This window comes from Diaphorina citri, unplaced genomic scaffold (assembly GCF_000475195.1).
Source record: "Diaphorina citri unplaced genomic scaffold, Diaci psyllid genome assembly version 1.1 scaffold1963, whole genome shotgun sequence".
Classification (NCBI taxonomy): Eukaryota; Metazoa; Arthropoda; class Insecta; order Hemiptera; family Psyllidae; genus Diaphorina; species Diaphorina citri.
In genome coordinates, this window is record NW_007379389.1 from 3,191 (window position 1) to 29,676 (window position 26,486).

Consider the following 26,486-nt stretch of genomic DNA (forward strand, 5'->3'; position numbering starts at 1 on the left):
GAATTTTCAGCATGTGGCGTAAAAGGTGAGGAGTGGAGGGAGTGCAGATTTATTCTTGGAACACACCCCTGGTACCAACAAAACTTGATGCAGATGGCCGGTTTTACCACTGAGAGTTAACACAGTGTCAAGGGTTTTCTTTGACATCAGCCATTTGATTTACATAGGCCAGTATGTAAATCAAAGAGCGCGGTTCGGAGCGCTACCGCGCTCCACTCTGGGTTCACTGATTCTGTGGTAATAAAATTAAATGTATTTTCTGGAGTTTTTCCATTTACTGTGAGAAGGATGAGATTTCAGTAATTATTTTGGGTACCTATTTCGGAGGGCTATACAGTCAGATACGAACTGCGTACACTGTTAATTCAATGATCTGTAATCTGTCTGGAACGACGCGACGTGCATTCAAACATGTAGGTAGGTACCCATTTAAAATTATTAAAAACTCCCTTGAAAAGAAAAGAGGGAGCAAAAATAAAACCGTTGGGAAAATACAAACTCAAAAGATCTCCTCTTCACTGTTAAAAATGACGTCACTAAAAAAAACCTCTTTGAAATCTAGGACAGGACATTCGAAGTAGGACTTCTCGCGCAGAGAGGTTTTTTGATCTTCCTACCCATTTAAAATTATTAAAAACTCCCTTGAAAAGAAAAGAGGGAGCAGAAATAAAACCGTTGAGAAAATACAAACTCAAAAGATCTCCTCTTCACTGTTCAAAATGACGTCACTAAAAAAAACCTCTTTGAAATCTAGGACAGGACATTCGAAGTAGGACTTCTCGCGCAGAGAGGTTTTTTGATCTTTCGTTATCATTTTTTCCGACCGTGTAACAAGCTGACAGTAGAAGGTGGAAAGGGAAAAGGATAGCTCATGCTCATCTCAAAGCCGACAAGCAAGTTTTTACTTTTTTTTATCAATCAAGAACAATTCCATGAGAAATTCGTATCATTTATCATTCACATTAAATTAGAGGCCTGGCTAGTAGTACCTACTCAAGTAATCTATTCACTTGCCTGCCTTCGACGTGTAATAACCATTTTGAACGAAACTTTAAAACACTCAACTCCAAAATGGTAAGTCAATACTTTTATAAAACACTTCTCTTTTCCTTTGAAATTCTAAAAGAAAACACTGTCTGATTCTACTGAAGTTTGCTCTAGAAATCACTGCGAGACGACTATTTTCACAGAACGAATGCCCTTGAGAAAAGGTTGACTTTTTTCATTGTATGACTGTTCAATTGTTTTGACCTTTTTTGCTTCCTGAATAATAGAAGATAATATCATTGAAACATGGAGACACCTTGTTGTACATGTGTGTTACTCTTGTTACTTACTTAACTATTTAATAAATTCTAGCTACTTGCTGCATTTGTCCTCTATGAATCTATGCCCTCCAGTTGACCATGTTTAAACTTGGATTGCTTTTTTCTTCCTCATTTTTGATTTGATAGCTATCTGATCTATGAATATGTTTCTGTAGGTAAAGCATTATCGATAGATGGGCCCATTTCAATAGTACCAGTTCAATAGTATTCCTTAGATTGTTTCCTTTTTTTTCAAGAGGTTTGACAGAGGGTAACTGCTATGGTCTTATTGTCCCAAAAACAAAGAGAGAAGGAAGACAGGATAGGAGAAGGCCAGCCATTCCGAGAGTGAACATTATACCATCAGGATAAAATCCACCCCGGGCAGGAATCAAACCCACGGCCTAGATTGTTTCAAAATCCCAAAATGGTGCATTGGTGCCACTTTCAGGAATTGCGGTAATATTACTGCTGTAGGTTGCTACAAAATGTGTCAAAATTTCAGTAGAAGCTAAAGTAAAGATAGGCTGTAACTTCATCATTGAACAGAAGAAGTGAGTTTCAAGTTTTTGCCTAGCAATGTTGCTTTTAGTTTGTCCATTTGATTAATGGATTGTTCCACCATATTTATCTCCTCTGATTTGATTAATTGATTGTTCCACCATAGTCTGATTCTCTGATCTTGATGATACAGTGTATGTATGCAGAAGTCATGTCTGTGGAAAAGAAAAGCTCCTTTTTGTATTTAACCTAACCCTATAATAACACTAATCACTGCTCTAATTGTGAAAACTCCTTCTTGCATTTAACCTAACCCTATAATAACACTGGTCACTGCTTGTTTGTGCCAGTTCCTTTCGTAGCAATATTCCACGGACGTGACTTCTGCACAAGTACCAATACAGCAAATGTGGAAAGTTTAACACAATTTGCTTCCTCTTTATTTATTTATTTTGACCCAGAAAAATTGTCTGAAATGCCCACCGTGGTAAGTACTACAGTGCATTTGCTTCCAAAAGGGAAAAATTAAGGGGATTTTGTTAGCCTATCTCACCCAATGAAATAGTGACTGTGTGAGTGATTCTGGCATAGTATTATACATGAAAAGTGATTGCTGCATTTATTTATTTTGCGTTGATTTAACCAATTTAATCCCTTTCAGGAATTGGCTAATGGTTTGTTTATGGTCATGGTACCTATATTGATTTTTTTACTTTCTATTTTTCGTAGCAATATTCCACGGACATGACTTCTGCACAAGTACCATGTACCAATACAGCAAATGTGGAAAGTTTAACACAATTTGCTTCTTCTTTATTCATTTATTTTGACCCAGAAAATTTGTCCGAAATGCCCACCGTGGTAAGTAAGTACTACAGTGCATTTGCTTCCAAAAGGGAAAAATTAAGGGGATTTTGTTAGCCTATCTCACCTAATGAAATAGTGACTGTGTGAGTGATTCTGGCATAGTATTATACATGAAAAATGATTGCTGCATTTATTTATTTTGCATTGATTTAACCAATTTAATCCCTTTCGGGAATTGGCTAATGGGTTGTTTATGGTCATGGTAGGTACCTATATTGATTTTTTTACTTTCTATTTTTTTTTTTTTTTTTTTTTTTAAAGGTTCCAGAACGATGAAATTGTTATCTGAACCCTACTTATTCAATGACACTAGAAAAATATCTATGGTTATCTTTCAATGATGAAATTATCTAATTACTCCGTAAGATCGCAAATTAGTAAACAGTCTGTAGTTAGCGAGGTGAAAACTAATATCCGGGAATATAGTGCAGTTCTTGAATTCACAAATAAGTGACGATTTATATTTATCCTAAATGATTTTATTGGACTGGAAGTTATTGTATAGATTATTACACTTTGTTTGTCATCTCCTTAACTCCCCTGTTCAAAATGAGGTAGGTAAAGATGATCGATCAAATTCCTTTTCAAATCAGTCAATAATCCCGTGTCAATCAATGATTACAAAATCAACAGGGGTGTTTTTCTTGAGTATTTTCAAAATAATTCTCTTCGTTTTCTGAACTAATTCGAGCGGCCACTGTCTGGGTCCTGGTTTCTCCAATCGAAGCCTCCTCAAAGGTTTTGCTTTCAGCAGAAAGAAACTTTTGCTGAATTCTCGACAGGCCGTTGTCACCGAGTTCGCTTCATGCTTATGAGCAAGATGAAAACTAGAGTCGGAAAGGGGGCAGTCAGTTCAGATGTTGAAGAGAATATTGATCAACAGCGTGTAACATAGAGCTTGCGGTAACATCAGTAGGGCCTTTCAAATAATCCTAAAACAGAGGAAAATGTGCACAAATTAGACGTTTTGCGGTTGTTAGGTACCTATTTCACAGAGGAAAATATTGAAAGAAATTAGGCAAAGGTCTATGAAAAGAAGTTATTTCAAATAAAGTTCATAAATAACCTCAAAGGAAAACGTTCTAAAAATCTATCTCGGTAGCGTAACCTGAAAATTTTCTAATGTGCCTAAAAAAGCAGGAGGTTCCAGGTTCCATTATGGAAACATTGGTATGAGGATCGAGCTAAAATTCACATTTTTACCTTCAATAACTGCATGCAGGATACCAAGAAAACACTTTTGGAGCAGCGTTCCTAGATGGCCTTCAGAAATGAGAAAGCACTTGAATGCATTTTTTCTACTTGACGATTTGCAGTCCGGCTGTTGATTAAAATTATAGCCGTTTAATCAATTGGAAGACTTTTATATGAAATTTTATATATCTAGGTATGCGGTGAGGTGCGTGAAGGTATAGGAGGTATATCTCAAGATGATGATTATTATTGTAGATTATGTAGGAATGTAGGAAAGAGATTTTAGAGTTTAGAATAGAATAAACGGAGCAAAAAAGGAAGGGATAGGCTGAAAACGAGAAAAGTGGAGATCTTAGGGAGAAAAGGTGGATAAGAGGAGATAGTAGATTATGTAGGAAAGAGATTTTAGAGTTTAGAATAGAATATAGAATAAACGGAGCAAAAAAGGAAGGGATAGGCTGAAAACGAGAAAAGTGGAGATCTTAGGGAGAAAAGGTGGATAAGAGGAGATAACAAGCTGGGCCCGTCCCTCCGGGAATTTTTCAGCCCGTAGTTTATTTGATCGTGATTAAAGAAAATCAGTACCTATGTACGAGTACCTACCTAATTTATTTAACATTCAGTTTATTATTATTCTTGATTTGATTTTTCGATTTTACTTTCATGTAATGATTTAAAATCAAGACTAGAGCAAATGTTCAAGTCACCCATCCATTTATTGGTCTTTCTCGGCGTAGCTTAACACAGGTGACGCTAAAAGCGGTCTTAAATGATCGACTGAATTTATTTAACATTCAGTTTATTATTATTCTTGATTTGATTTTTCGATTTTACTTTCATGTAATGATTTAAAATCAAGACTAGAGCCCGTTGGCTTTTTGGTTCTCTGGACAAAATTTGCACCACCATTTCGTGTTCCTGGTAAAAAGACCTTTAATTTGATATATAGGTCTACTAGTTTTGGATAAGTCCTTCTATGGGGACAGACAGAGTGACAGACTGACAGACGACACCGAAGCGAATACAATAGCCCGTCCACTATACCTTAGACCTTTAATTTGATATATAGGTCTACTAGCTTTGGATAAGTCCTTCTATGGGGACAGACAGAGTGACAGACTGACAGACGACACCGAAGCGAATACAATAGCCCGTCCACTATACCTTTTTTTATTACTATCGTAATAATAAAGGAAGGACGGGCTAATAACTCATTTTTTCCCTATACCTCGACCAAACCGCGGATACCGCGAACTAACCGCGGATACCGCGAATACACCGCGAACTAACCGCGGATACCGCGAACTGACCGCGGATACCGCGAACCAACCGCGGATACCGCGAACTAACCGCGGATACCGCGAACTACTATTCTTAGGGGCTATCACAGAGGAAAATATTGAAAGAAATTAGGCAAAGGTCTATGAAAAGAAGTTATTTCAAATAAAGTTCTTAAATCACCTCAGAGGAAAACGTTCAAAAAGTCTGTCTCGGTAGCGTAACCTGAAAATTTTCTAATGTGCCTAAAAAAGCAGGAGGTTCCAGGTTCCATTATGGAAACATTGGTATGAGGATCGAAAACGGTGTTTTATTTATCACAACACTTTTCAACTGACGTCCACTTCCTAGTCACTAATGATGAGTGTTTTCTTCATTTGAGTGTGACACATTTTAATCAATTCCTGATATTCTGTTATTTCTGGGCTTACGATTTTGGAAAAAGCACCTATTCTGTTTAGAATTTTTATTCCGAGTATTTAGTTATAAAAACGGTGTTTTATTTATCACAACACTTTTCAACTGACGTCCACTTCCTAGTCACTAATGATGCCTGTTTTCTTCATTTGAGTTTGACACATTTTAATTAATTCCTGATATTCTGTTATTTCTGGGCTTACGATTTTGGAAAAAGCACCTATTCTGTTTAGAATTTTTATTCCGAGTATTTAGTTATCACACGTGTTGCTCTTAAACGATAAAATTGTTATCTGAACCCTACTTATTCAATGACACTAGAAAAATATCCATGGTTATCTTTCAATTATGAAATTATCTAATTACTTCGTAAGATCGCAAATTAGTAAACAGTCTGTAGTTAGCGAGGTGAAAACTAATATCCGGGCATATAGTGCAGTTCTTGAATTCACAAAGGGAATATAGTGCAGTTCTTGAATTCACAAATAAGTGACGATTTATATTTATCCTAAATGATTTTATTGGACTGGAAGTTATTGTATATTTTGATCTTTCGTTATCATTTTTTCCGACCGTGTAACAAGCTGACAGTAGAAGGTGGAAAGGGAAAAGGATAGCTCATGCTCATCTCAAAGCCGACAAGCAAGTTTTTACTTTTTTTTATCAATCAAGAACAATTCCATGAGAAATTCGTATCATTTATCATTCACATTAAATTAGAGGCCTGGCTAGTAGTACCTACTCAAGTAATCTATTCACTTGCCTGCCTTCGACGTGTAATAACCATTTTGAACGAAACTTTAAAACACTCAACTCCAAAATGGTAAGTCAATACTTTTATAAAACACTTCTCTTTTCCTTTGAAATTCTAAAAGAAAACACTGTCTGATTCTACTGAAGTTTGCTCTAGAAATCACTGCGAGACGACTATTTTCACAGAACGAATGCCCTTGAGAAAAGGTTGACTTTTTTCATTGTATGACTGTTCAATTGTTTTGACCTTTTTTGCTTCCTGAATAATAGAAGATAATATCATTGAAACATGGAGACACCTTGTTGTACATGTGTGTTACTCTTGTTACTTACTTAACTATTTAATAAATTCTAGCTACTTGCTGCATTTGTCCTCTATGAATCTATGCCCTCCAGTTGACCATTTTTAAACTTGGATTGCTTTTTTCTTCCTCATTTTTGATTTGATAGCTATCTGATCTATGAATATGTTTCTGTAGGTAAAGCATTATCGATAGATGGGCCCATTTCAATAGTACCAGTTCAATAGTATTCCTTAGATTGTTTCCTTTTTTTTCAAGAGGTTTGACAGAGGGTAACTGCTATGGTCTTATTGTCCCAAAAACAAAGAGAGAAGGAAGACAGGATAGGAGAAGGCCAGCCATTCCGAGAGTGAACATTATACCATCAGGATAAAATCCACCCCGGGCAGGAATCAAACCCACGGCCTAGATTGTTTCAAAATCCCAAAATGGTGCATTGGTGCCACTTTCAGGAATTGCGGTAATATTACTGCTGTAGGTTGCTACAAAATGTGTCAAAATTTCAGTAGAAGCTAAAGTAAAGATAGGCTGTAACTTCATCATTGAACAGAAGAAGTGAGTTTCAAGTTTTTGCCTAGCAATGTTGCTTTTAGTTTGTCCATTTGATTAATGGATTGTTTTGTTTCAAAATCCCAAAATGGTGCCACTTTCAGGAATTGCGGTGATATTACTGTCGTAGGTTGCTACAAAATGTGTCAAAATTTCAGTAGAAGCTAAAGTAAAGATAGGCTATAACTTCATCATTGAACAGAAGAAGTGAGTTTCAAGTTTTTGCCTAGCAATGTTGCTTTTAGTTTGTCCATTTGATTAATTGATTGTTCCACCATATTTATCTCCTCTGATTTGATTAATTGATTGTTCCACCATAGTCTGATTCTCTGATCTTGATGATACAGTGTATGTATGCAGAAGTCATGTCTGTGGAAAAGAAAAGCTCCTTTTTGTATTTAACCTAACCCTATAATAACACTAATCACTGCTCTAATTGTGAAAACTCCTTCTTGCATTTAACCTAACCCTATAATAACACTGGTCACTGCTTGTTTGTGCCAGTTCCTTTGGTAGCAATATTCCACGGACATGACTTCTGCACAAGTACCAAGTACCAATACAGCAAATGTGGAAAGTTTAACACAATTTGCTTCTTCTTTATTCATTTATTTTGACCCAGAAAGTTTGTCCGAAATGCCCACCGTGGTAAGTGAAGTTACTACAGTGCATGTTGCTTCCAAAAGGGGAAAAAATTAAGGGGATTTTGTTAGCCTATCTCACCTAATGAAATAGTGTGACTGTGTGAGTGATTCTGGCATAGTATTATCATATACATGAAAAATGATTGCTGCATTTATTTATTTTGCATTGATTTAACCCAATTTAATCCCTTTCAGGAATTGGCTAATGGTTGTGTATGGTCCATGTCTGTAGTCACCTATATTGACTTTTTACTTTCTACTTGTCTTTTTTTTTTTTTCTCTCAAGACTCAAGAGGTTCCAGAACTGTAACAGCTAAGATCTTTTAACCCTGAGCAGAGAGAGAGAGAGAGGAAGGAAGATAGGATAGGAGAAAGCCTGCTGTTATCCCTAAACAAACTTTACTCTGTTTTAGGATAACTTTTGTAACATGAACCTGTACGAGCTCAAGGCAACAATATCCTATAGACTCAAGCATCAAAATTTTGAGTGCGACTGAAATTGTTCACACATACTCGTCTGAAGTATCAAAACTACTTTAGAACATCTAATGCATATTCTTCCATTCAACCAGCGGTCCTATGGACCAAAAAGGGCTTTCTCATGACGCTGCTTCTGGCTATAAATTCTTGAAATAGTGTTCTTCACCAAACCATGTCATTCCCTATTTGATTTCGCTTATCATCGTACTAATCTTATTTACTCGCCAATCTCGTAACACTATTGTAAAACAAGACATTATTAGTGTTGTCTATTCTTGGATGTGGGTGATGAGTAAGTGAACCAAGTGCCAAAATAACAGAAACATGTTTACCAAAAACTTCAGTATATTCAAGAACTATGTGCCCACTTTGTATCTTGCATATTGTTTGGTGACTCTGCCAGCTGCAGATTGTTCCTATTATAAGGTAATGTTTTCATGTGTTTTGTTTTGAAAAGGAAAGAGGAAATTTTCAGCTAAATTACCTTAGCAGACCTAATTTAAATCTCAAGTAAGTACTTGAGTGTTTGGGGACATACCTGTTTATTTTATTTATCATCCTTACACAATGATGTGCAATACCTACCCCTACCTACTTTACTTGAAGTATACAACTGTGTCTTAGCTATTGGTAGATATGTAGGTAGATATATCATCCCTACACAATGATGTGCAATACCTACCCCTACCTACTTTACTTGAAGTATACAACTGTGTCTTAGCTATTGGTAGATATGTAGGTAGATAATTATGAATTTAATTAATTTGACTACTGGGTATGTGTATGAAGTACCTACCTAGGCACTCTCCCAACTCTCATAATAACAAACTATAGGTACTGTTCTAATTTTTCTGATTTATTAGTCTAATTAGGAAGTCTAATTGTGATGGTAAAAGATCTAAAGCAATTTATTTGTAAAGGGAGGTACATAACTGTGACCGTGTTTCTTTCTCTTTATACTTATTTGAATTGACCAACCTCAGTGGTTAGCACGGTGGTCTTTGAATCTGGAGGTTGGTGGTTCGAGTCCAAGTAAAGTCATAAAACTTAGCCTAGGTATTTAGCGGGGAACGACATTTGTGACAAGCATTTACATATGATTAACACAAATCAAATTCCTTTTCCTTTTTTTATTGTTTCTTGAGAGAGAAGCTCATTTTTGTACGTTTATTCCCAATGTCCTGCAGAGCTTTTCAAGAACGGGTCGGGTCGTTAATAGTGGCATCATTCTGGATCATTTGAAAACGTCTCTCAACTATGCAAACGGACCGCCCACCTTATCTTTAATAGTGGCATCATTCTGGATCATTTGAAAACGTCTCTCAACTATGCAAACGGACCACCAACCTTATCTGCTTTAGCTTTCGCTTGTTTCCCTCCGATAAGACTTGTGAGCTCGATGACACAACGCTTCTCTAGATGGTTCCAGCGAATCATCTTATATTTGTGAGTTTTCCTAGGGGAGAAACTCTTCTCTCCTTTTGTACAGTCATCCGTTCAGATACCTACTACACAGGACCGGGGTTTTCAGTGATCTCAAAGTCTTCAGGTACAAACACACTACCACATGGTCAAATTACGTCACGTCATGCTAAGTCAAAAAGATGTTCAAAGTTTTCCCATAGATAATATTGTTGGCTATCCTGGACGAAATTACCTACAATATTATGGGAAAACTTTTAACCATGTACATCTTTCTGGCTTCACGTGACGTGACATGATGTTAGTGTGTTTCTACCTTTAGGGTGTATTGAGAAACTGAAAAGATGAGGTGTAGTTGAAGGGATTTTAGTTATTCCTCAACCATCGCTAGAGTGCATTTTCTGCTTTAGCTTTCGCTTGTTTCCCTCCGATAAGACTAGTGAGCTCGATGACACAACGCTTCTCTAGATGGTTCCAGCCGGTCAAATTCGTGGACGTAATGTTTTGTCTTTAAGTTGCATCTCGTATACTCATAGATTCTGACGTGACTTTGTGAAGATTCATCTTAAAAAGAAGAACACCAGTAACTTATACAATATACTCTGTGAAAGACTATTTATTTAAGTTACTGTGAAGACTTGAAGAATATAAGTTACTGGTGTTCTTCCTTTTTGCATCTCGTAGTGTTGCTTATATCTAATCTTGTGGTTTATTATATGTATCTTGGATTTACCACGGGTTTTGAGTGAGCGTATTCCGATATAATTCTTTAGTTAAAGGACTTGATGGTGGAGGATCTTGTATTTATTGCTTATTGGTCGCCCATATTTTGTAGGTTTGTTCTTTAGAATCATTGGTTTTTTTCTTTTGGATTGCCTAGTTTACGTGACTTGTTGGTACTCACATATTAAGGTGCGTACAGTATGAAAATCAGCGACAGAGATGTCGCAAATCTGTTGAAATTTACCGTGCTATTGCTGGCGGAGGTTTAAATTATTTGTGACGAGTACAAAGTGCAAGCACCCAATTCTGCTTTTGAAAAGAAGAACACCAGTAACTTATACAATATACTCTGTGAAAGAGTATTTAAGTTACTGTGAAGACTTGCAGAATATAAGTTACTGGTGTTCTTCCTTTTTGCATCTCGTAGTGTTGCTTATATCTTATCTTGTGGTTGTATAGTATCTTGAATTTTCCACGGGTTTTGAGTGAGCGTATTCCGATATAATTCTTTAGTTAAAGGACTTGATGGTGGAGGATCTTGTATTTATTGGTCGCCCATATTTTGTAGGTTTGTTCTTTAGAATCATTGGTTTTCTTTTGGATTGCCTAGTTTACGTGACTTGTTGGTACTCAAATATTAACGTGCGTACAGTATGAAAATCAGCGACAGAGATGCCGCAAATCTGTTGAAATTTACCGTGCTGGCGAAGGTTTAAATTATTTGTGACGAGTACAAAGTGCAAGCACCCAATTCTGCTGGAGCGCTGCCATAACGCGCAAGAATGTACGCACTTATGTACATTTGTACTTTATACTTACGTACAATGTACTTATCTACATACTTACTTATATGCATTCTAATCATTGACAGTACGCGAGGTATGTATGTAGGTATGTACAATGAAATCAACTATGATTTCATTTACATACGATATGCATTCTAATCATTGACAGTACGCGAGGTATGTATGTAGGTATGTACAATGAAATCAACTATGATTTCATTTACATACGGATTGAAGCATTAAATAGTTTTTCTCGGTGTTTCCAAGCAGTTTGTTGGGTTTCAGTTTCTGGCATACTATTATTATAAGATATAAGGGTGTTACTTATACTGATCAAATAGGACCGAAGTGTCTCTTTACCTCAGCAATAGGCTACCAGGTGAACTTCTTTATTACTATACCACCGAGGCAGGTGGGTAGTGGTCTTAGAAGTTCACAAGTTGCCCAGGGAGAGAAAATACATAACTGTTATTTCAAGAGTGGAAATTTGAAAGTATAAAAATCTTTTGTTTGCCATCACTTTTGAAGACTTACTTACCTAAGACATGTACGACAAGAAAAAAACCTTAAACATTAATTTCAGACTCTATTTCGATCCCTGCTTAGAAATCAGGGAGATGTTCTCTTATGTATATTTGTTCGCACATTACATCAAAGTCTCCTCTTTGCTTCTCACTTGCAGGGTCTGAAAATCGACATAATATTTAAACATTTCTTTTTTCTTTTTTTAATATTTAAACAAGGTTTTTTTGTTCACATATGTTTAAACTATACCTATGAAATATATAAGACCTTGTTTAGACTGCGGGAGTAAAGGGACTTTTCAGTCTCATTCTGGCAGGAGGTACCAACAAAACTTGATGCAGATGGCCGGTTTTACCACTGAGAGTTAACACAGTGTCAAGGGTTTTCTTTGACATCAGCCATTTGATTGTAATTAATTATTCTCACCTGGCATATTGGTGAGCAGACTAGAGTCTGGCTGTGGGACTATTAACAGGGAGGAGAACAGCTAACCCTAACCAGCCTAGCTAGCTGTCAGTTCTTCCAAGGGTTCTCTCTGATTTTAAAGACCAATCAGAAGTCCTCACCTTGGTTGACTGCGGTTCAGGACGAGCCAATTAAACATGGCTAGAGCTAGAGACCATCATTCCGGTGTATGGCAGATAAAAATAGATACATATTTTTTCTTTATTCTGCCATTCGGCGAAAGCTAAAGTCACTAAAACAACAACAACAACAACAACCTTAACTCTTTTCTCGAAATTTCAGGCTGAACCAATCCGTGTTGTCGTAACCGGTGCTGCAGGTCAGATCCTTTTCTCGAAATTTCAGGCTGAACCAATCCGTGTTGTCGTAACCGGTGCTGCAGGTCAGATCGCTTACTCTCTCATCTATCAGATCGCTAAGGGAGATGTGTTCGGACCGAACCAGCCGGTGATTCTGCACCTCCTCGATATCACACCCATGATGGGGGTACTACAGGGTGTGGTCATGGAGATTTCCGATTGTGCTCTTCCCCTGGTCAGAGGTTAGTACCATCCGGTATATTTATGTATGAATTCAGTTTTATCAAATAGTTCCCGGTTGGGCGGACGGAGTTATTCTGATTAAACATTTCCGTTCCCGGATAGGTAAGAAGGATAATTGATAAGATTAATATAAAACCGATTTCAAGGTGTACAGTACTGGGTCAGAGGTGAGTACCATCCGGTATATTTATGTATGAATTCAGTTTTATCAAATAGTTCCCGGTTGGGCGGACGGAATTATTCTGATTAAAATTTTCCGTTCCCGGATAGGTAAGAAGGATAATTGATAAGATTAATACAAAACCGATTTCAAGGTGTATCTTGGGGGGGGGGGGGGCTTCAAATTTAAACCCTCTGAGAAGAATACTCAACATTAGAGACCTCCCTGTGCTATCCAGACTAGCTGGTGACATCAAGCCTGAAGCAGATGCAAGTGACCAAGCATTCAAAGCAGATGGAGACAATATGATAATATGAGGGTACGGGTTCGAATCCCAGGCGAAGTACGGAACTTTATCCTCACTAATTTGAGAAATTGGACTCATCCCTACTCTATTGAGTGGGTGTTGGGGACTGAAATAACCGAGCTAGGTGGTTTACCTTCAAGCCAAAGGAAGTAGGTTTGAACTATTGGCTAAAACTACAATGTGACAATATGAACACCATGCAGACAGAACAATTAGGGCAACAAGAATTTCTCCCTGGAAACGCTTGGAAAACCAATGAAAATCGTGTACAATTTCACTTGAATCCGGGAGCTAATTGCCCCTTTCACAACATGAATGTAATCCCTCAGAACCAACATTTCACTCAGCACACCAACAGACTTGCTTATCACCAAGGAACCATTCTCGCTAAATCCCGTCTTACCAACAAATCTGGTGTTCAGTGTAGAAAAACAATGCCTCATCCATTACGTCATACTGCAAATAGACCTCCTAATGCATGTGGCAGGCTACCTGTTCCCCGAGCAGCTAAAACTCATGCCAAAAGTCCAGTTAGTCAGCGTAATCAAAACCCCACCAATGATCCAAAAAATACAACATGTAATCGCCTTCCTAACAGACCTGTTACCCCCTATAGTAACGCAGCTGCTTGTCATTTACCTGATGAATTCACTCAATGCCACGGCACCAACAGAACTGGAATACAGCATGGTAAAAGACCTACTACTGGTCCTAGGAATATTCATAATCAAGTCACTACCATTCATGTAAATCAGCAAAGTAAAAGAACTCAATACACTAGAAATAATCATCCTGTTACCAGAAGGACTACTCATTCCAAAGCGGTAAATGCACCAAAAATGAAGAATGGTGAAACACCGATTGTCCAGAGTTCAAACGTACCTGACAAACCTAGAAACCCATGCAACAAGCCCACCAACATTCCAAAACTTCCGCCCAACACTTTACCTAGAACTTACCAAAACCCGTGCGAGAAACAGCAAATTTACGTGAGTCAATATCAAAACTCCAGTCCAATGTATGCGAAACAAAACCTGCCCGTGAGTACAGCAAGCCGTTACCAGGATATTATTGAACAGTGCCGAAGCAGCTACAACACACCAAACCATTCCTTCGAGTTGTACAATAAACTTCTCGATCATTTCTACAAATTCTGTGACACGGTACTCGCTAAGCATGGGTTAGATAAAACCACCCCATTGCAGAAAAGACAAGTTGAACAAAATGAGCTTGTCGTACGAAATGCGACCATGGATACTCTTAATGACGAAGTGGAGTGTAGATTGTGTAGGAGCCCAAGAGGTTTTTTAAAGCCACATCCAATGAGATCATCTAACTATCAGAATCAATTTGGAAAATGTAAGTACCTACTTGAACATTTTTGTAAGATAATGGTGAAAGGGTTTTCTCTAGTCTATAAGATCAAGGGATGAAGACCCTTGGTTAGAGTTGTGCTACTCATATGTGAGTTGGTATACCCATTAGCCGAGCTTGTGTTCCAACAGAACTAGCTGCCTAGTACAGGATAGGTACTTTCATATGGATCGGTAGGTACACGAATAAACCACGTACCTATCTAAATCAATATCCGAACGTTCTTGGAACATTTTCTTCTAGGTATTAGAGAAATGAAAGACAAGGAACTTGTGGATTTCATGACGTCAGGGAATGTTAGAACGACGCAAAATAGAAGCAGAAAACGTCGAAAATTCCCTCCACAAAAATCGAGTATCATTGTAAAAGTGAACTGCCAAGATGGGGTCCTGAATTCCAAAGCGGTAAATGCACCAAAAATGAAGAATGGTGAAACACCGATTGTCCAGAGTTCAAACGTACCTGACAAACCTAGAAACCCATGCAACAACCCCACCAACATTCCAAAACTTCCGCCCAAAACTTTACCTAGAACTTACCAAAACCCGTGCGAGAAACAGCAAATTTACGTGAGTCAATATCAAAACTCCAGTCCAATGTATGCGAAACAAAACCTGCCCGTGAGTACAGCAAGCCGTTACCAGGATATTATTGAACAGTGCCGAAGCAGCTACAACACACCAAACCATTCCTTCGAGTTGTACAATAAACTTCTCGATCAATTCTACAAATTCTGTGACACGGTACTCGCTAAGCATGGGTTAGATAAAACCACCCCATTGCAGAAAAGACAAGTTGAACAAAATGAGCTTGTACGAAATGCGACCATGGATACTCTTAATGACGAAGTGGAGTGTAGATTGTGTAGAAGCCCAAGAGGTTTTTTAAAGCCACATCCAATGAGATCATCTAACTATCAGAATCAATTTGGAAAATGTAAGTACCTACTTGAACATTTTTGTAAGATAATGGTGAAAGGGTTTTCTCTAGTCTATAAGATCAAGGGATGAAGACCCTTGGTTAGAGTTGTGCTACTCATATGTGAGTTGGTATACCCATTAGCCGAGCTTGTGTTCCAACAGGACTAGCTGCCTAGTACAGGATAGGTACTTTCATATGGATCGGTAGGTACACGAATAAACCACGTACCTATCTAAATCAATATCCGAACGTTCTTGGAACATTTTCTTCTAGGTATTAGAGAAATGAAAGACAAGGAACTTGTGGATTTCATGACGTCAGGGAATGTTAGAACGACGCAAAATAGAAGCAGAAAACGTCGAAAATTCCCTCCACAAAAATCGAGTATCATTGTAAAAGTGAACTGCCAAGATGGGGTCCTGAAATTGAAAAAGTGAGAGAATTCAACTACCTCTCTAGTTTAGGACTTGCTGTCTAGGTACTAAATATGAGGGTACGGGTTCGAATCCCAGGCGAAGTACGGAACTTTATCCTCACTAATTTGAGAAATTGGACTCATCCCTACTCTATTGAGTGGGTGTTGGGGACTGAAATAACCGAGCTAGGTGGTTTACCTTCAAGCCAAAGGAAGTAGGTTTGAACTATTGGCTAAAACTACAATGTCCCATTTTGATAACAAAGCTGGTACATAGTACGTACTCGTACTGATATGTAGCAACAAAATATATTTGGAATATAGACAGGAGCTGGAGTGTCAGATAGGTAAATAAATGCTAGACAGCCTATATTTGAAAAAGAGGTTTCCCACCCTAAAAATGCGCCTTTTCTCCATTTCCAGGTTGAAATCGAGCGTCAAGAAGAATCTACGGACCACACGATTTCATACTGTTTCTACACAAACTTTCAAACGGGTGTGGGGACTGAAATAACCGCGCTAGGTGGTTTACCTTCTAGCCAAAGGAAGTAGGTTTGAACTATTGGCTAAAACTACAATGTCCCATTTTGATAACAAAGCTGGTACACACGTACATAGTACGTACTCGTACTGATATCAGATAGGTAAATAAATGCTAGACTAAGCCTATATTTGAAAAAGAGGTTTCCCACCCTAAAAATGCTCCTTTTTTCCATTTCCAGGTTGAAATCGAGCGTCAAGAAGAATCTACGGACCACACGATTTCATACTGTTTCTACACAAACTTTCAAATCAGACCGGAATGTGTCTGATGTACGGTCTGGGTTGGATAAGTATAAGTAGTGCTTTATTGAGACTGGCAGCTTATTCCAGAAGTCCAATAGTCACTTCTTTGTTGATATTTTTTTTCTATTAGGATTTAAGTAAAGTTTATATTTTCAAGTACAAAATAATCCAGAAATTAGGGCATCTGGGTACATAAAGTACGATAGTGGGGAGGTAGGTAGGAAAGATAATTAAAATGATGTAATAGGTATAAATTAGAAAGTAACAAATAAGTTTACGTATGCCTAGATCTCGTCTTGAAGCCAAACCCAATATCAGCTCAAAGTAATCATCCTATTTTAGCTCGGGCTGATTAAGAGGCTGACGAAAAACGCCGACTCCGTCTGAACACGGGAACAGGCGAGGAGGAAGAAGAAGAGAAATACCTAGATCTTAGTTTTCAAAAATTGTCCAACATTTTTAGATATAAATGAGTAAGTTCTTGCTCACTGTCGGATCGGGCTGATTAAGAGGTTGACGAAAAACGCCGACTCCGTCTGAACACGGGAATAGGCGAGGAGGAAGAAGAAGAAGAGAAATACCTAGATCTTAGTTTTCAAAAATTGTCCAACATTTTTAGATATAAATGAGTAAGTTCTTGCTCACTGTCGGTCGTTGCATTTGTTGACGTTCATTGCTTTTCATTTCAGAATGACATGCAGCTTTGTAAGAAAAAACATGATAAGGCCTTCACCAATCTGGCCAGGATGTGCTTCTCTTCTTGCCGTCGCGTATCTCAGATGTCCAAACTGAAACCAGAGGGTTCTCTATACTCTATCCCACCCAGTTGTGAATGTGATTGTTTTATTTCCACGTCCTGTTCTACCCCTTTCTGTTTTGTCATCCCAGTTTCCAGTAGAGTTTTGTGGTTTGTACTCTCCCAATTTGTGTTGTGTCCCAATTTCATGTTTCCTCAAAGATGTTGCTATGTCTAGTAGTATTAGATGGTCTCTTAGATTAGATACAATGCAGATAATACTGTGTGGTTTAATATAGCGATGTTGAATGGAATGCTGTTCTCTATCCCACCCAGTTGTGAATGTGATTGTTTTATTTCCACGTCCTGTTCTACCCCTTTCTGTTTTGTCATCCCAGTTTCCAGTACGTACGAAATGCGACCATGGATACTCTTAATGACGAAGTGGAGTGTAGATTGTGTAGGAGCCCAAGAGGTTTTTTAAAGCCACATCCAATGAGATCATCTAACTATCAGAATCAATTTGGAAAATGTAAGTACCTACTTGAACATTTTTGTAAGATAATGGTGAAAGGGTTTTCTCTAGTCTACGTATAAGATCAAGGGATGAAGACCCTTGGTTAGAGTTGTGCTACTCATATGTGAGTTGGTATACCCATTAGCCGAGCTTGTGTTCCAACTAAGATCAAGGGATGAAGACCCTTGGTTAGAGTTGTGCTACTCATATGTGAGTTGGTATACCCATTAGCCGAGCTTGTGTTCCAACAGGACTAGCTGCCTAGTACAGGATAGGTACTTTCATATGGATCGGTAGGTACACGAATAAACCACGTACCTATCTAAATCAATATCCGAACGTTCTTGGAACATTTTCTTCTAGGTATTAGAGAAATGAAAGACAAGGAACTTGTCGATTTCATGACGTCAGGGAATGTTAGAACGACGCAAAATAGAAGCAGAAAACGTCGAAAATTCCCTCCACAAAAATCGAGTATCATTGTAAAAGTGAACTGCCAAGATGGGGTCCTGAAATTGAAAAAGTGAGAGAATTCTACTACCTCTCTGGTTTAGGACTTGCTGTCTAGGTACTAATTATGAGGGTACGGGTTCGAATCCCAGGCGAAGTACGGAACTTTATCCTCACTAATTTGAGAAATTGGACTCATCCCTACTCTATTGAGTGGGTGTTGGGGACTGAAATAACCGAGCTAGGTGGTTTACCTTCAAGCCAAAGGAAGTAGGTTTGAACTATTGGCTAAAACTACAATGTCCCATTTTGATAACAAAGCTGGTACATAGTACGTACTCGTACTGATATGTAGCAACAAACAAACGACCACTCCAAAGGCGTGGATATACCTGTTTCGGTGCAGCATACTAAAGAGATAGGAGCCCCTCAAATCGTGAGGAAGAATCACGATGTAAGGGGCTCCTATCTCTTTAGTATGCTTCACCGGGACAGGCATGTCCACGTCTAACTCTGTACATAACCACGACCTTAGGCTTAGATGTTGGGGCAAGCGCCCCAAAAGATGGGTTAATCTTGTACGAATTTACGAGTTGTGTTCGGGTGTCGAAGGAAAACCAAGTAAGTGAAAGAGATGAATTCGCCAACCCCTACAGAAAATCATCACCTCCAACCAATTAAAATTAGGTACCTAGGTGTACGAACGTCAATACTCTAAATAATTATGTATGATTAATGTCTTTGCACATGGCTAAATACAGGGTGAGGCTCGGCAATTTCCTTTTTTGAAACGTCCAGTGTGCAGCCGCACTTGTAATTAGTCAAGTTATGACAAGTTCAGCAAATTCAAAAAAGATGGAAATTTATGTTTAGATTTAGTTCAGTCCTCAAAATTATTTTATCAAAGCAACAGAAAGCATTTTATGTAGAAAGTTATTTTTCAAATGAGTCTAATAGTAACAGTGCAGCGCGCGTTTCGTCTTCGTTATGGTGTCCTTCTCGAGGTTTTATGGGGCTACCTGAAGGCTGAAGTTTACAAAGATCGTCCGAGGATCATTGAAGAATTGAAGCACAACATCCGACGAGCAATAGGCCGTCTACCGGTAGCAATGTTGGAGAAAGTAGACAGAAACTTCAGAAATCGCCTCCAACAGTGTATCGAGGATGGGGGTCGTCATTTGAATGGAGTACTTTTCGAAACAACATAAAGTCAAATTTTCAACATTTTTTGATGCTAATCCATCAACAGAAGTCGAGAAAGTATCAAAAAAGGAAATTGCCGCGCCTCACCCTGTATATTTTATTATAGGTGATAGTAAAGGTATTTCCGTATTTAATGTCAATCATGCAAGTTATGGATGCTGACTCAACAAGTGTCTTACCATTGTTCCCAAGCTGCTGACTTGAGACCAGTCAGTTCTTGTGGATCTTAGTGAGAGAGTTGTTGTGTGCTGCATCATGCAGGGACAATCTCGTATTATTTTATCATTGCATTATTTCTCAATTTATTATTTTATCATTTTATTATTTTTACTCTCTCATTTAAATCAATATTCGATTAATCAATTTCATTACATTTGAATTTCATATTTTTTATTATTTGGAATTAGAATAAGTTTTTAAGTTTAAAAATTTTGGGAATGAAAAAATAAAGCTATTTAAAAAGGCCAAACAGTGTTTTGCGATTTTAACTTACATTAATGAAGTAGTACTCTATTTCTCTATTGAAGTAACAGTACTGGTAGGTACTGATTCCTAATCAAATTTTCATTGTTTCTTTTGACACATTCCATTCATTTATCTTGTTCCACCTCTTCGAGTTGGTTCGCTTGTGAAAACTCTGGCTGGTTTCTCTTTTCAGACGGGAAAGAAAAACTATTTTAAGAAATCCAACAACTATTATGAGATTACGTTGAAAGCTAACAATGGTCACGACTAACAGGATACTGAGATTACTGAGTAAAATCACAATAATTGGGGCTTCTGAAATGTTCTGTAATTGAATTATAAACTTCTTCTGCAAGTGCTGCATCCTTTAAAATGTTTCATCCTTTCTTTTCACCTTTATTTTGTGTGAACGCTTTCGAGCTTGTTTTTGTTTCATATGTTAAGAGTGTGAGCTTTGATTACTAAAATCAGATGAATAGGTAAGTTGTAATGGGCATTTATTTTTGAAAGTCCAGGACGTAGCTGGCTACACGATGTCATGGAACCACAGAAACCATGTAAAAATATGACAATTGTGGGGTTAGGAAATAGGAATCGTTAGTATGGGTTGTAGTGGTAGGCTGGTGGGTAGTAGTATAATCCCAGTTCTGTTGAGTTGGCCAAAATGGTGCAGGTCTTTAATTGAAAATTTTACTCTAAGCTCAAAATTTAAGGTGAAGGATGCAACCATTTAATAAGGACATTCTAAAGGAATACTTGAATAATGAGTTGAAGAAGGGATTGAAAATTAAATTTGCTTATGATCCAATTCATACCGTGACCTTGCCCGTACGTGATAAGAAATGCTTCTCAAGAAGCACAAACAACATGTCTGATAATAAGCAGAGCTGTCAGTTTGATGTGGAAACTTACTCTGACAAAGGAGAAGAAACCGATAGCTCCTCATGCGAAATGACGAGATCTAAAGAAGACAGACTGGAAGAATGCTATAACTTCATGAGATTAAACCCGCAACCAAGATCTGTAATATCGTGTTTTAAATTTTTTGAAACGTCACAAGATTTGGAACGTGATAATGAGTGTTTAGGTACGAGTAACTACAGTACTTGCGTTTCTAATTCTATTAAATGTCGACAGAGAGATTCACTAAAAAAGAGGATCAAAGAATGTTATGCTGGAATATGTACATTTAGTGGACAAGGAGATGTGAATGTGAAATCGGATAGACGCAGTAGCAGACGGAAAAAGAGTGACATCTATATCCTTGGTAATAACCGGGAAATTTTAAAAAATACGAAAGAAACCGAACAACACAAGTCCAAAAGTGAGAAGTGTAAAAGAACCAAAACAACCGTTCAAACTCAGCATCAATGTAACTTTCATGTTAAACAGAAAAACTTATTTCATCAAACAAATGATCCTTGCAAGTACCGCTCCACGTTGAAGCAAATGATCCGGTTACCAAACAATCTAGGAAACAAGGATAATGTCATTGGACCAATACCAATTAAAGCAGAAGGAATAAACGAACTCACTAAACGAATCGAGCAACTGGTTCAAGATGCTGGAAATGGTGTCGTTCAACGGAAACTAAAACTGTGCAAGCAGAATGAGAGTTCAGATAATTGCCTTGAGTTTGATGTAGCTATTAGAAAAATATCATTTGAAGAAATAACTGTCCGCACGAAAGAGAAAAGACCTTGTTCAATATTTTCTCCCTTCTTTTGCTTTTCTGCCCGGTCGGAATCAGATGATGGCTTAAAGGAATGCAAAAGCTTAGGACAACTGAAACCAAAAGTTACTCCATCAAAGAGCAAACATGCTTCTGAGTCAAAAAACAAAACTTCTTGGCGAATGAACATTCCATTTTTGGAAAAATTTCGTTTGAATCCCAAATGTTGTAATGTGAAAGTTCTCGATTTTGGCGCGATACCTGTTCTTGAGGCTTCCAAAGAGACTGCTTTAGCAGATGAAAATGCAAACATACCCCGGGTTTGTCGCCCCAGTCCAATTCGTCGTAATAAGTCAAGCTGCACAGGTTCATCAGAGACACTTCAGTTAACTTTGAAAAAGTACAAGCCTTACTGTGATGAGTCCAGTATCGTACATTATGTCCATGCTAAGTCAAAGGAAATGCATTGCCATGATAGATCTCAAGGAAGAACTAAAAGAGTCAAAAAGTTTCTAGGGTTCCCAGAAGAACGTCAAAATGTTTGCAATTTCTCATTACCTCTGAAATCGGAGGACACAGTAATGCGTACAAACTCGACGGATACAACGTTTAATAGCCACCATGCACCAAAGGAAACAGTTTCACCTGTAGTATGTCGTCAAATTTATCTAACACCCACTGTTTGCATGGAAAATAAATCCCAACAGCAAGCTATCCTAAGCAACCGGCTACCAAAAGGGTTTGTGAAACCACAAAAAGAAATTTTACCACGGAAACGTGTTGGTCAGCAGACAATACCTGCATCCTCGAATCAAAATAAGAATGTATCTTTGAAATTATTGACATCGTCATTCAGAAAACTATTCAAAACACATTTACAAGCTACTTTCCAGGCGGCTTTTGAAACGAAAAATATTGAGTTTATCAACCCGTTTGAACTAGACAGACGTATTCAAAAGAAATTCAAACTAGCTCATAAATGCCTCAAGAAAGGGTCATTTGTTGTAAAGAAAATTGACTATTCCAAGTATTTTTACTCGTCGCTTTGTCATGCAAAGATTTCAAGTCTAGAGAATGTCTGCATAAAGTCCTATGTCTGTCCTACAGTGGACTTAACAGTACATCTTGATGATTATCACATGAAAGACATTTTGCAACAATTGCAATCAGAAGCAACCAATAATGAACCGAGAGTTTCCTTGTGCGAAAGAGAACTGAAATCTGTGTTTTTCAAGTAAGTCTGCCTTTACCTGTGTTAATCAACCAGTCACAAGCTGGCAGCTTCTTTATTCAATTGTTATAATAAATAAATGTTTCTCTCTTACCTAATATTGATGGTACAGGATCTAAACATCAAACTTCATGTTCATCACTATAATTCGTAAATAAGTCCAATTCGTAAATGTCTGACTAACAAAGTACCTAGTAAAAGTCCGTTACAAAGTCGTATACGTATTGCTAACTTTCCCTTTTTTCCAGTAACAGTGAAGTCAAATCTGCAACTATTACCAAGACTAACAAAGTAGTAAAAGTCCGTTACAAAGTCGTATACGTATTGCTAACTTTCCCTTTTTTCCAGTAACAGTGAAGTCAAATCTGCAACTATTACCAAACAGGTGAAAGGTGTCGCAGGATCCCAGAAACAAATCAACAGCTACACAGTCAATGTTCATCCTCCAAACTTTAGAAGAATCGGAACCTTTATTCCAAAATGGACGCCATGTATATCAAAAGGTGCCGGGGACAAAATTAAGCATACCGTCACTCTGGCAAGCACTATTGATACGGGTAGTAAACATGGAACTAACGAACTGGCTGGTGTCAGCATACAGAAAGTTTTTGTTGAAAAAATGTCGTCACATAAGTCCAAGCCAGATTATGTGGCAAAGGAATTGAAACATCGGAGGAAAGAAATCTTGAGGAAATTAGGTAAGATGGAGTTGTTATAATGGATGCAGGATAACTAAACAATTAAAAGAAATTCATAAACTGTTTAAAACATTAATATGTACAATTCGTATGCATAATATTCACCGCAGACAGATCTAGGCGCACGGCAGTGCGCCAGGCCAAGTTCCGGCCTGAGCACGCCAGTGTGTATATTACACGAAGCATTTCGACGCATTTTTACCCCTATCATAACTCCGTCAATTTTCAATGTAATCTCACGAAATTTGGACCATATGTTAACCTATATATACTTCCTTATTATACCTGCGAAATTCCGAAGTTCTAGCCTTACCGGAAGGGGTAGAAAAAACGGTTTGAAAATCGCTAATTTTACAACTGACTGAATGTATTGCATGGTGTATTTACAAAAAAACACAGTGTTGATTGAAGGCGCTTTTTAAATATTCATAATATGCTTTCATCCGCTTTTTTATGCTCAATATTTTTTAACCCTTTTAAGCTCTTGGTCATACATACATACCTACTACCTGTTTATTTCTTCAGTATTTTCTTGATGCCTAATCATTCTGCCTCTGTTTTTCTTGGTCAGTAAATATTCCCATGGGTTACTTTCCTGGTGCTCTTGTATTGACCCTGCACCCAATGGGAGAGTATTGTGTCTCTTCTCGCACATCTGATGAACCATTCACGGGATGGTTGCTGGACATAAAGTCGGATATACTTGGGTTTTCTTGTACTCTAATAAATACGACAGCTGTTTTATCACTAAGAAATTTGATCTAGATCTAGTTCTGCTTTAGGTTTCTGTCTTCTTACATTGTATGAATATTGTGACATCCTTATTCCCCCATTCGGTTGTATACTTATAAAAGTTATAAATAACATGCTCTGTATGTAAGGAATAAAATACATAATAGTGTTTTCTCATTTAAATTATGACCAACTCTTAGAACAATGAATTCTTTATAACTTGCAAAGGATGGTCCAATGGACTTCACAAAGTAGTTATCAAATTTTCTTTATATGTGGAAGTAGCCAACTCTTAAGGTAGGTTTAGACGAAGCGAGTCTACTCGCGCACCAAAACTCGTTTCCTCCTCGCACATCAAAACTCATCCTCGCGCCACTGATTTCAGAGGTTACCCCTGTACCCCGCTGTATGTGTCATGGTTTCTCTCTGCATCGATGGTGAGGCGAGAGGCTTCACCTTGGTGAAGGTGAAGGGCGACGGGGCGTGCCTCTTCAACGCGTTGAGCATGGGCATGTCCGGGACGGAGTTGCATGCGCACGCCATCCGCTCGGACATCGTCGCCCATGGCCGCCGCTCTGTTCCAACGCCGTATTGTGGTTGTAAGAGGGGGACATGTGGAGTGTCATGTGGGGCTTTTGGAGTGGCCCATGTTGGTGATGGAGTTCTACGGGGACCGGGAAAAAGGGCACTTCGACCTGTTGTGGCCGTCCGGCGGGGAGCTGCACAGGTCTACGGTCCCTTACGTGTCACCGCCCCCGAGGCCATCCCTCCGCCAACTTGCCATGGAGGATGTTGTTGTGGAGCATAGGGCCTACTACAATGCTGTTGTGGAGGCAATGGAGGTAACGCAGGGGGATGGTAATGTGGCGGAGAGTAGTAGTAGTGGCGTGCAGTGTGGAGATAGTGGTGTGGTGGAGCGTGGGGAGAAACCTCAGGGTGAGGCTGAGTGGACTGTCGTGAAGAGAAGGGGCCGTCCACCGTCCAAAACCCGATTGAGGAGCCCGCCATTCATATTGACGCCGTTGATACCATTGATTGTCCTCGCTAAGGGCAGAAGTACTTGACAAAAAGGGCAGAAGAGTGCCTTCATAAGTACGATGATGAATCATCAATGACAGCCGGTTTGGATCGTAGGATTGTCATGAAGGTAGGTGCTCGCATTATGCTTCGTAGGAATATTGATTTGACTTTAGGACTTGTGAATGGTGCGATTGGTACAGTTCGAAAGGTAATCTTCGACATAGATAACTGTAGTCTCATTCGCCGTTTGCAGGTCCAATTTAAGCACGGCCTAGTCTACGACCTCGAGCGTGTTAACACCAAGTTCGAGGTCCTACCCCGAGTCTTCATCCACCGTGAACAGTTTGCTATTTGTTTGGCTTATGCCATTACAATCCATAAGAGTCAAGGATTGAGTCTGGACAATGCTCTCATTGACATTGGCTCTTCAACATTCACGTGTGGACAGGCTTATGTCGCTTTTTCCCGATTGAAAACACTATCAGGTGTCCATTTAATCAATTTTGACCCCTCAAAGATAAAGGCACTTCATCCTGCCATAGTCGAATACAATCGACTACGATCTTTGTACTGTCCCCACCTGATGGCCCTAAAATATACATCGTCCCGTAGGAAAAAAATTAAGGACCGTGAATGGACGATACATCCTACCATTATTGAGGCTCAAAATGACCCAGAAGAACCGAAGCCCAAACGTAAAAAAAAATTACGTCCTAAATATCCAACAAAACGAAGAGGAAAAAAATGAAACCGTACCTAGGTATATCTTTACAAAAAGGAATGAGATCCCACCAAAAACATAAATGTAAAAAATAAGGCCAAGTTCCTTTCCAAAAATTTCGGCCCTCAATCGTTCTGAGATCTTTACTTTGGTCCAAGTTGCCTGTCCTCTCTCACCTTAACCTGTATCTCCTTCCAAAATCCAGGTCACCTCCGTCCACGGAGAACCATTTTCCCTTAATATTTTTTTTAACATTCGCAACTTCTTGCACTTAACTTACTTGGCAAGTTTTGTTTTTTTTTTTTTTTTTTTTTTTTTTTTTTT

General features: G+C 38.4%; 4 protein-coding genes across 7 annotated transcripts in view; all 4 read left to right on the forward strand.

The window, feature by feature from the left end:
* Positions 1-2,948: 2,948 nt before the first annotated feature.
* Positions 2,949-12,781, forward strand: LOC103517791 (malate dehydrogenase, cytoplasmic-like). 3 transcript variants are annotated; one of them, XR_003393835.1, is made up of 2 exons: positions 2,949-3,229; positions 12,495-12,532. XR_003393835.1 is itself a non-coding variant. In XM_026829767.1 (2 exons), exons 1-2 carry the CDS (start codon positions 3,149-3,151, stop codon positions 12,756-12,758), a joined length of 282 nt encoding a protein of 93 aa, XP_026685568.1. In that variant the 5' UTR covers positions 2,974-3,148; the 3' UTR covers positions 12,759-12,780. The 3 variants fall into 3 exon arrangements, 2 of the variants coding, with proteins under 2 accessions (XP_026685568.1, XP_026685567.1); XM_026829767.1 differs by lacking the exon at positions 12,495-12,532 and adding an exon at positions 12,558-12,780 and having other exon boundaries at positions 2,974-3,229; XM_026829766.1 differs by lacking the exons at positions 2,949-3,229; positions 12,495-12,532 and adding exons at positions 8,556-8,718; positions 12,558-12,781.
* A 628-nt stretch (positions 12,782-13,409) lies between these two features.
* Positions 13,410-17,691, forward strand: LOC103517792. The gene is made up of 5 exons (XM_026829764.1): positions 13,410-14,580; positions 14,839-15,531; positions 15,790-15,949; positions 16,654-16,744; positions 17,407-17,691. Exons 1-5 carry the CDS (start codon positions 13,410-13,412, stop codon positions 17,689-17,691), a joined length of 2,400 nt encoding a protein of 799 aa, XP_026685565.1.
* A 2,418-nt stretch (positions 17,692-20,109) lies between these two features.
* LOC103517790 overlaps positions 20,110-26,486 on the forward strand; it is a 6,844-nt gene continuing 467 nt past the window's right edge. Inside the window, exons 1-2 of one of the 2 annotated variants that reach the window (XM_008482835.3) lie at positions 20,110-22,994; positions 23,346-23,689. In XM_008482835.3, coding sequence (XP_008481057.1) covers positions 20,809-22,994; positions 23,346-23,689 — 2,530 coding nt within the window. In that variant the 5' untranslated portion in view covers positions 20,110-20,808. Of the gene's footprint in view, positions 22,995-23,339; positions 23,690-26,486 lie in introns of both variants that reach the window. The other variant, XM_008482834.3, reaches the window with a different exon arrangement.
* On the forward strand, positions 25,496-26,410 carry LOC113470962 (ATP-dependent DNA helicase PIF1-like). Its single transcript, XM_026829768.1, has 2 exons — positions 25,496-26,097; positions 26,208-26,410. The coding sequence occupies exons 1-2, from the start codon at positions 25,533-25,535 to the stop codon at positions 26,255-26,257; spliced, it is 615 nt and encodes a 204-aa protein (XP_026685569.1). The 5' UTR covers positions 25,496-25,532; the 3' UTR covers positions 26,258-26,410.

Coding starts and splice junctions, on each gene's coding strand:
- LOC103517791 (XM_026829766.1), top strand. CDS start 8,617: ATGTTTACCAAAAACTTCAGTATATTCAAGAACTATGTGCCCACTTTG. Junction 8,719..12,557: donor CAGATTGTTCCTATTATAAG/GTAATGTTTTCA, acceptor TCGAAATTTCAG/GCTGAACCAATCCGTGTTGT.
- LOC103517792 (XM_026829764.1), top strand. CDS start 13,410: ATGAACACCATGCAGACAGAACAATTAGGGCAACAAGAATTTCTCCCT. Junction 15,532..15,789: donor TCAGAATCAATTTGGAAAAT/GTAAGTACCTAC, acceptor ATTTTCTTCTAG/GTATTAGAGAAATGAAAGAC. Junction 16,745..17,406: donor CAGACCGGAATGTGTCTGAT/GTACGGTCTGGG, acceptor TTTTCATTTCAG/AATGACATGCAGCTTTGTAA.
- LOC113470962 (XM_026829768.1), top strand. CDS start 25,533: ATGACAGCCGGTTTGGATCGTAGGATTGTCATGAAGGTAGGTGCTCGC. Junction 26,098..26,207: donor GACGATACATCCTACCATTA/TTGAGGCTCAAA, acceptor ACCTAGGTATAT/CTTTACAAAAAGGAATGAGA.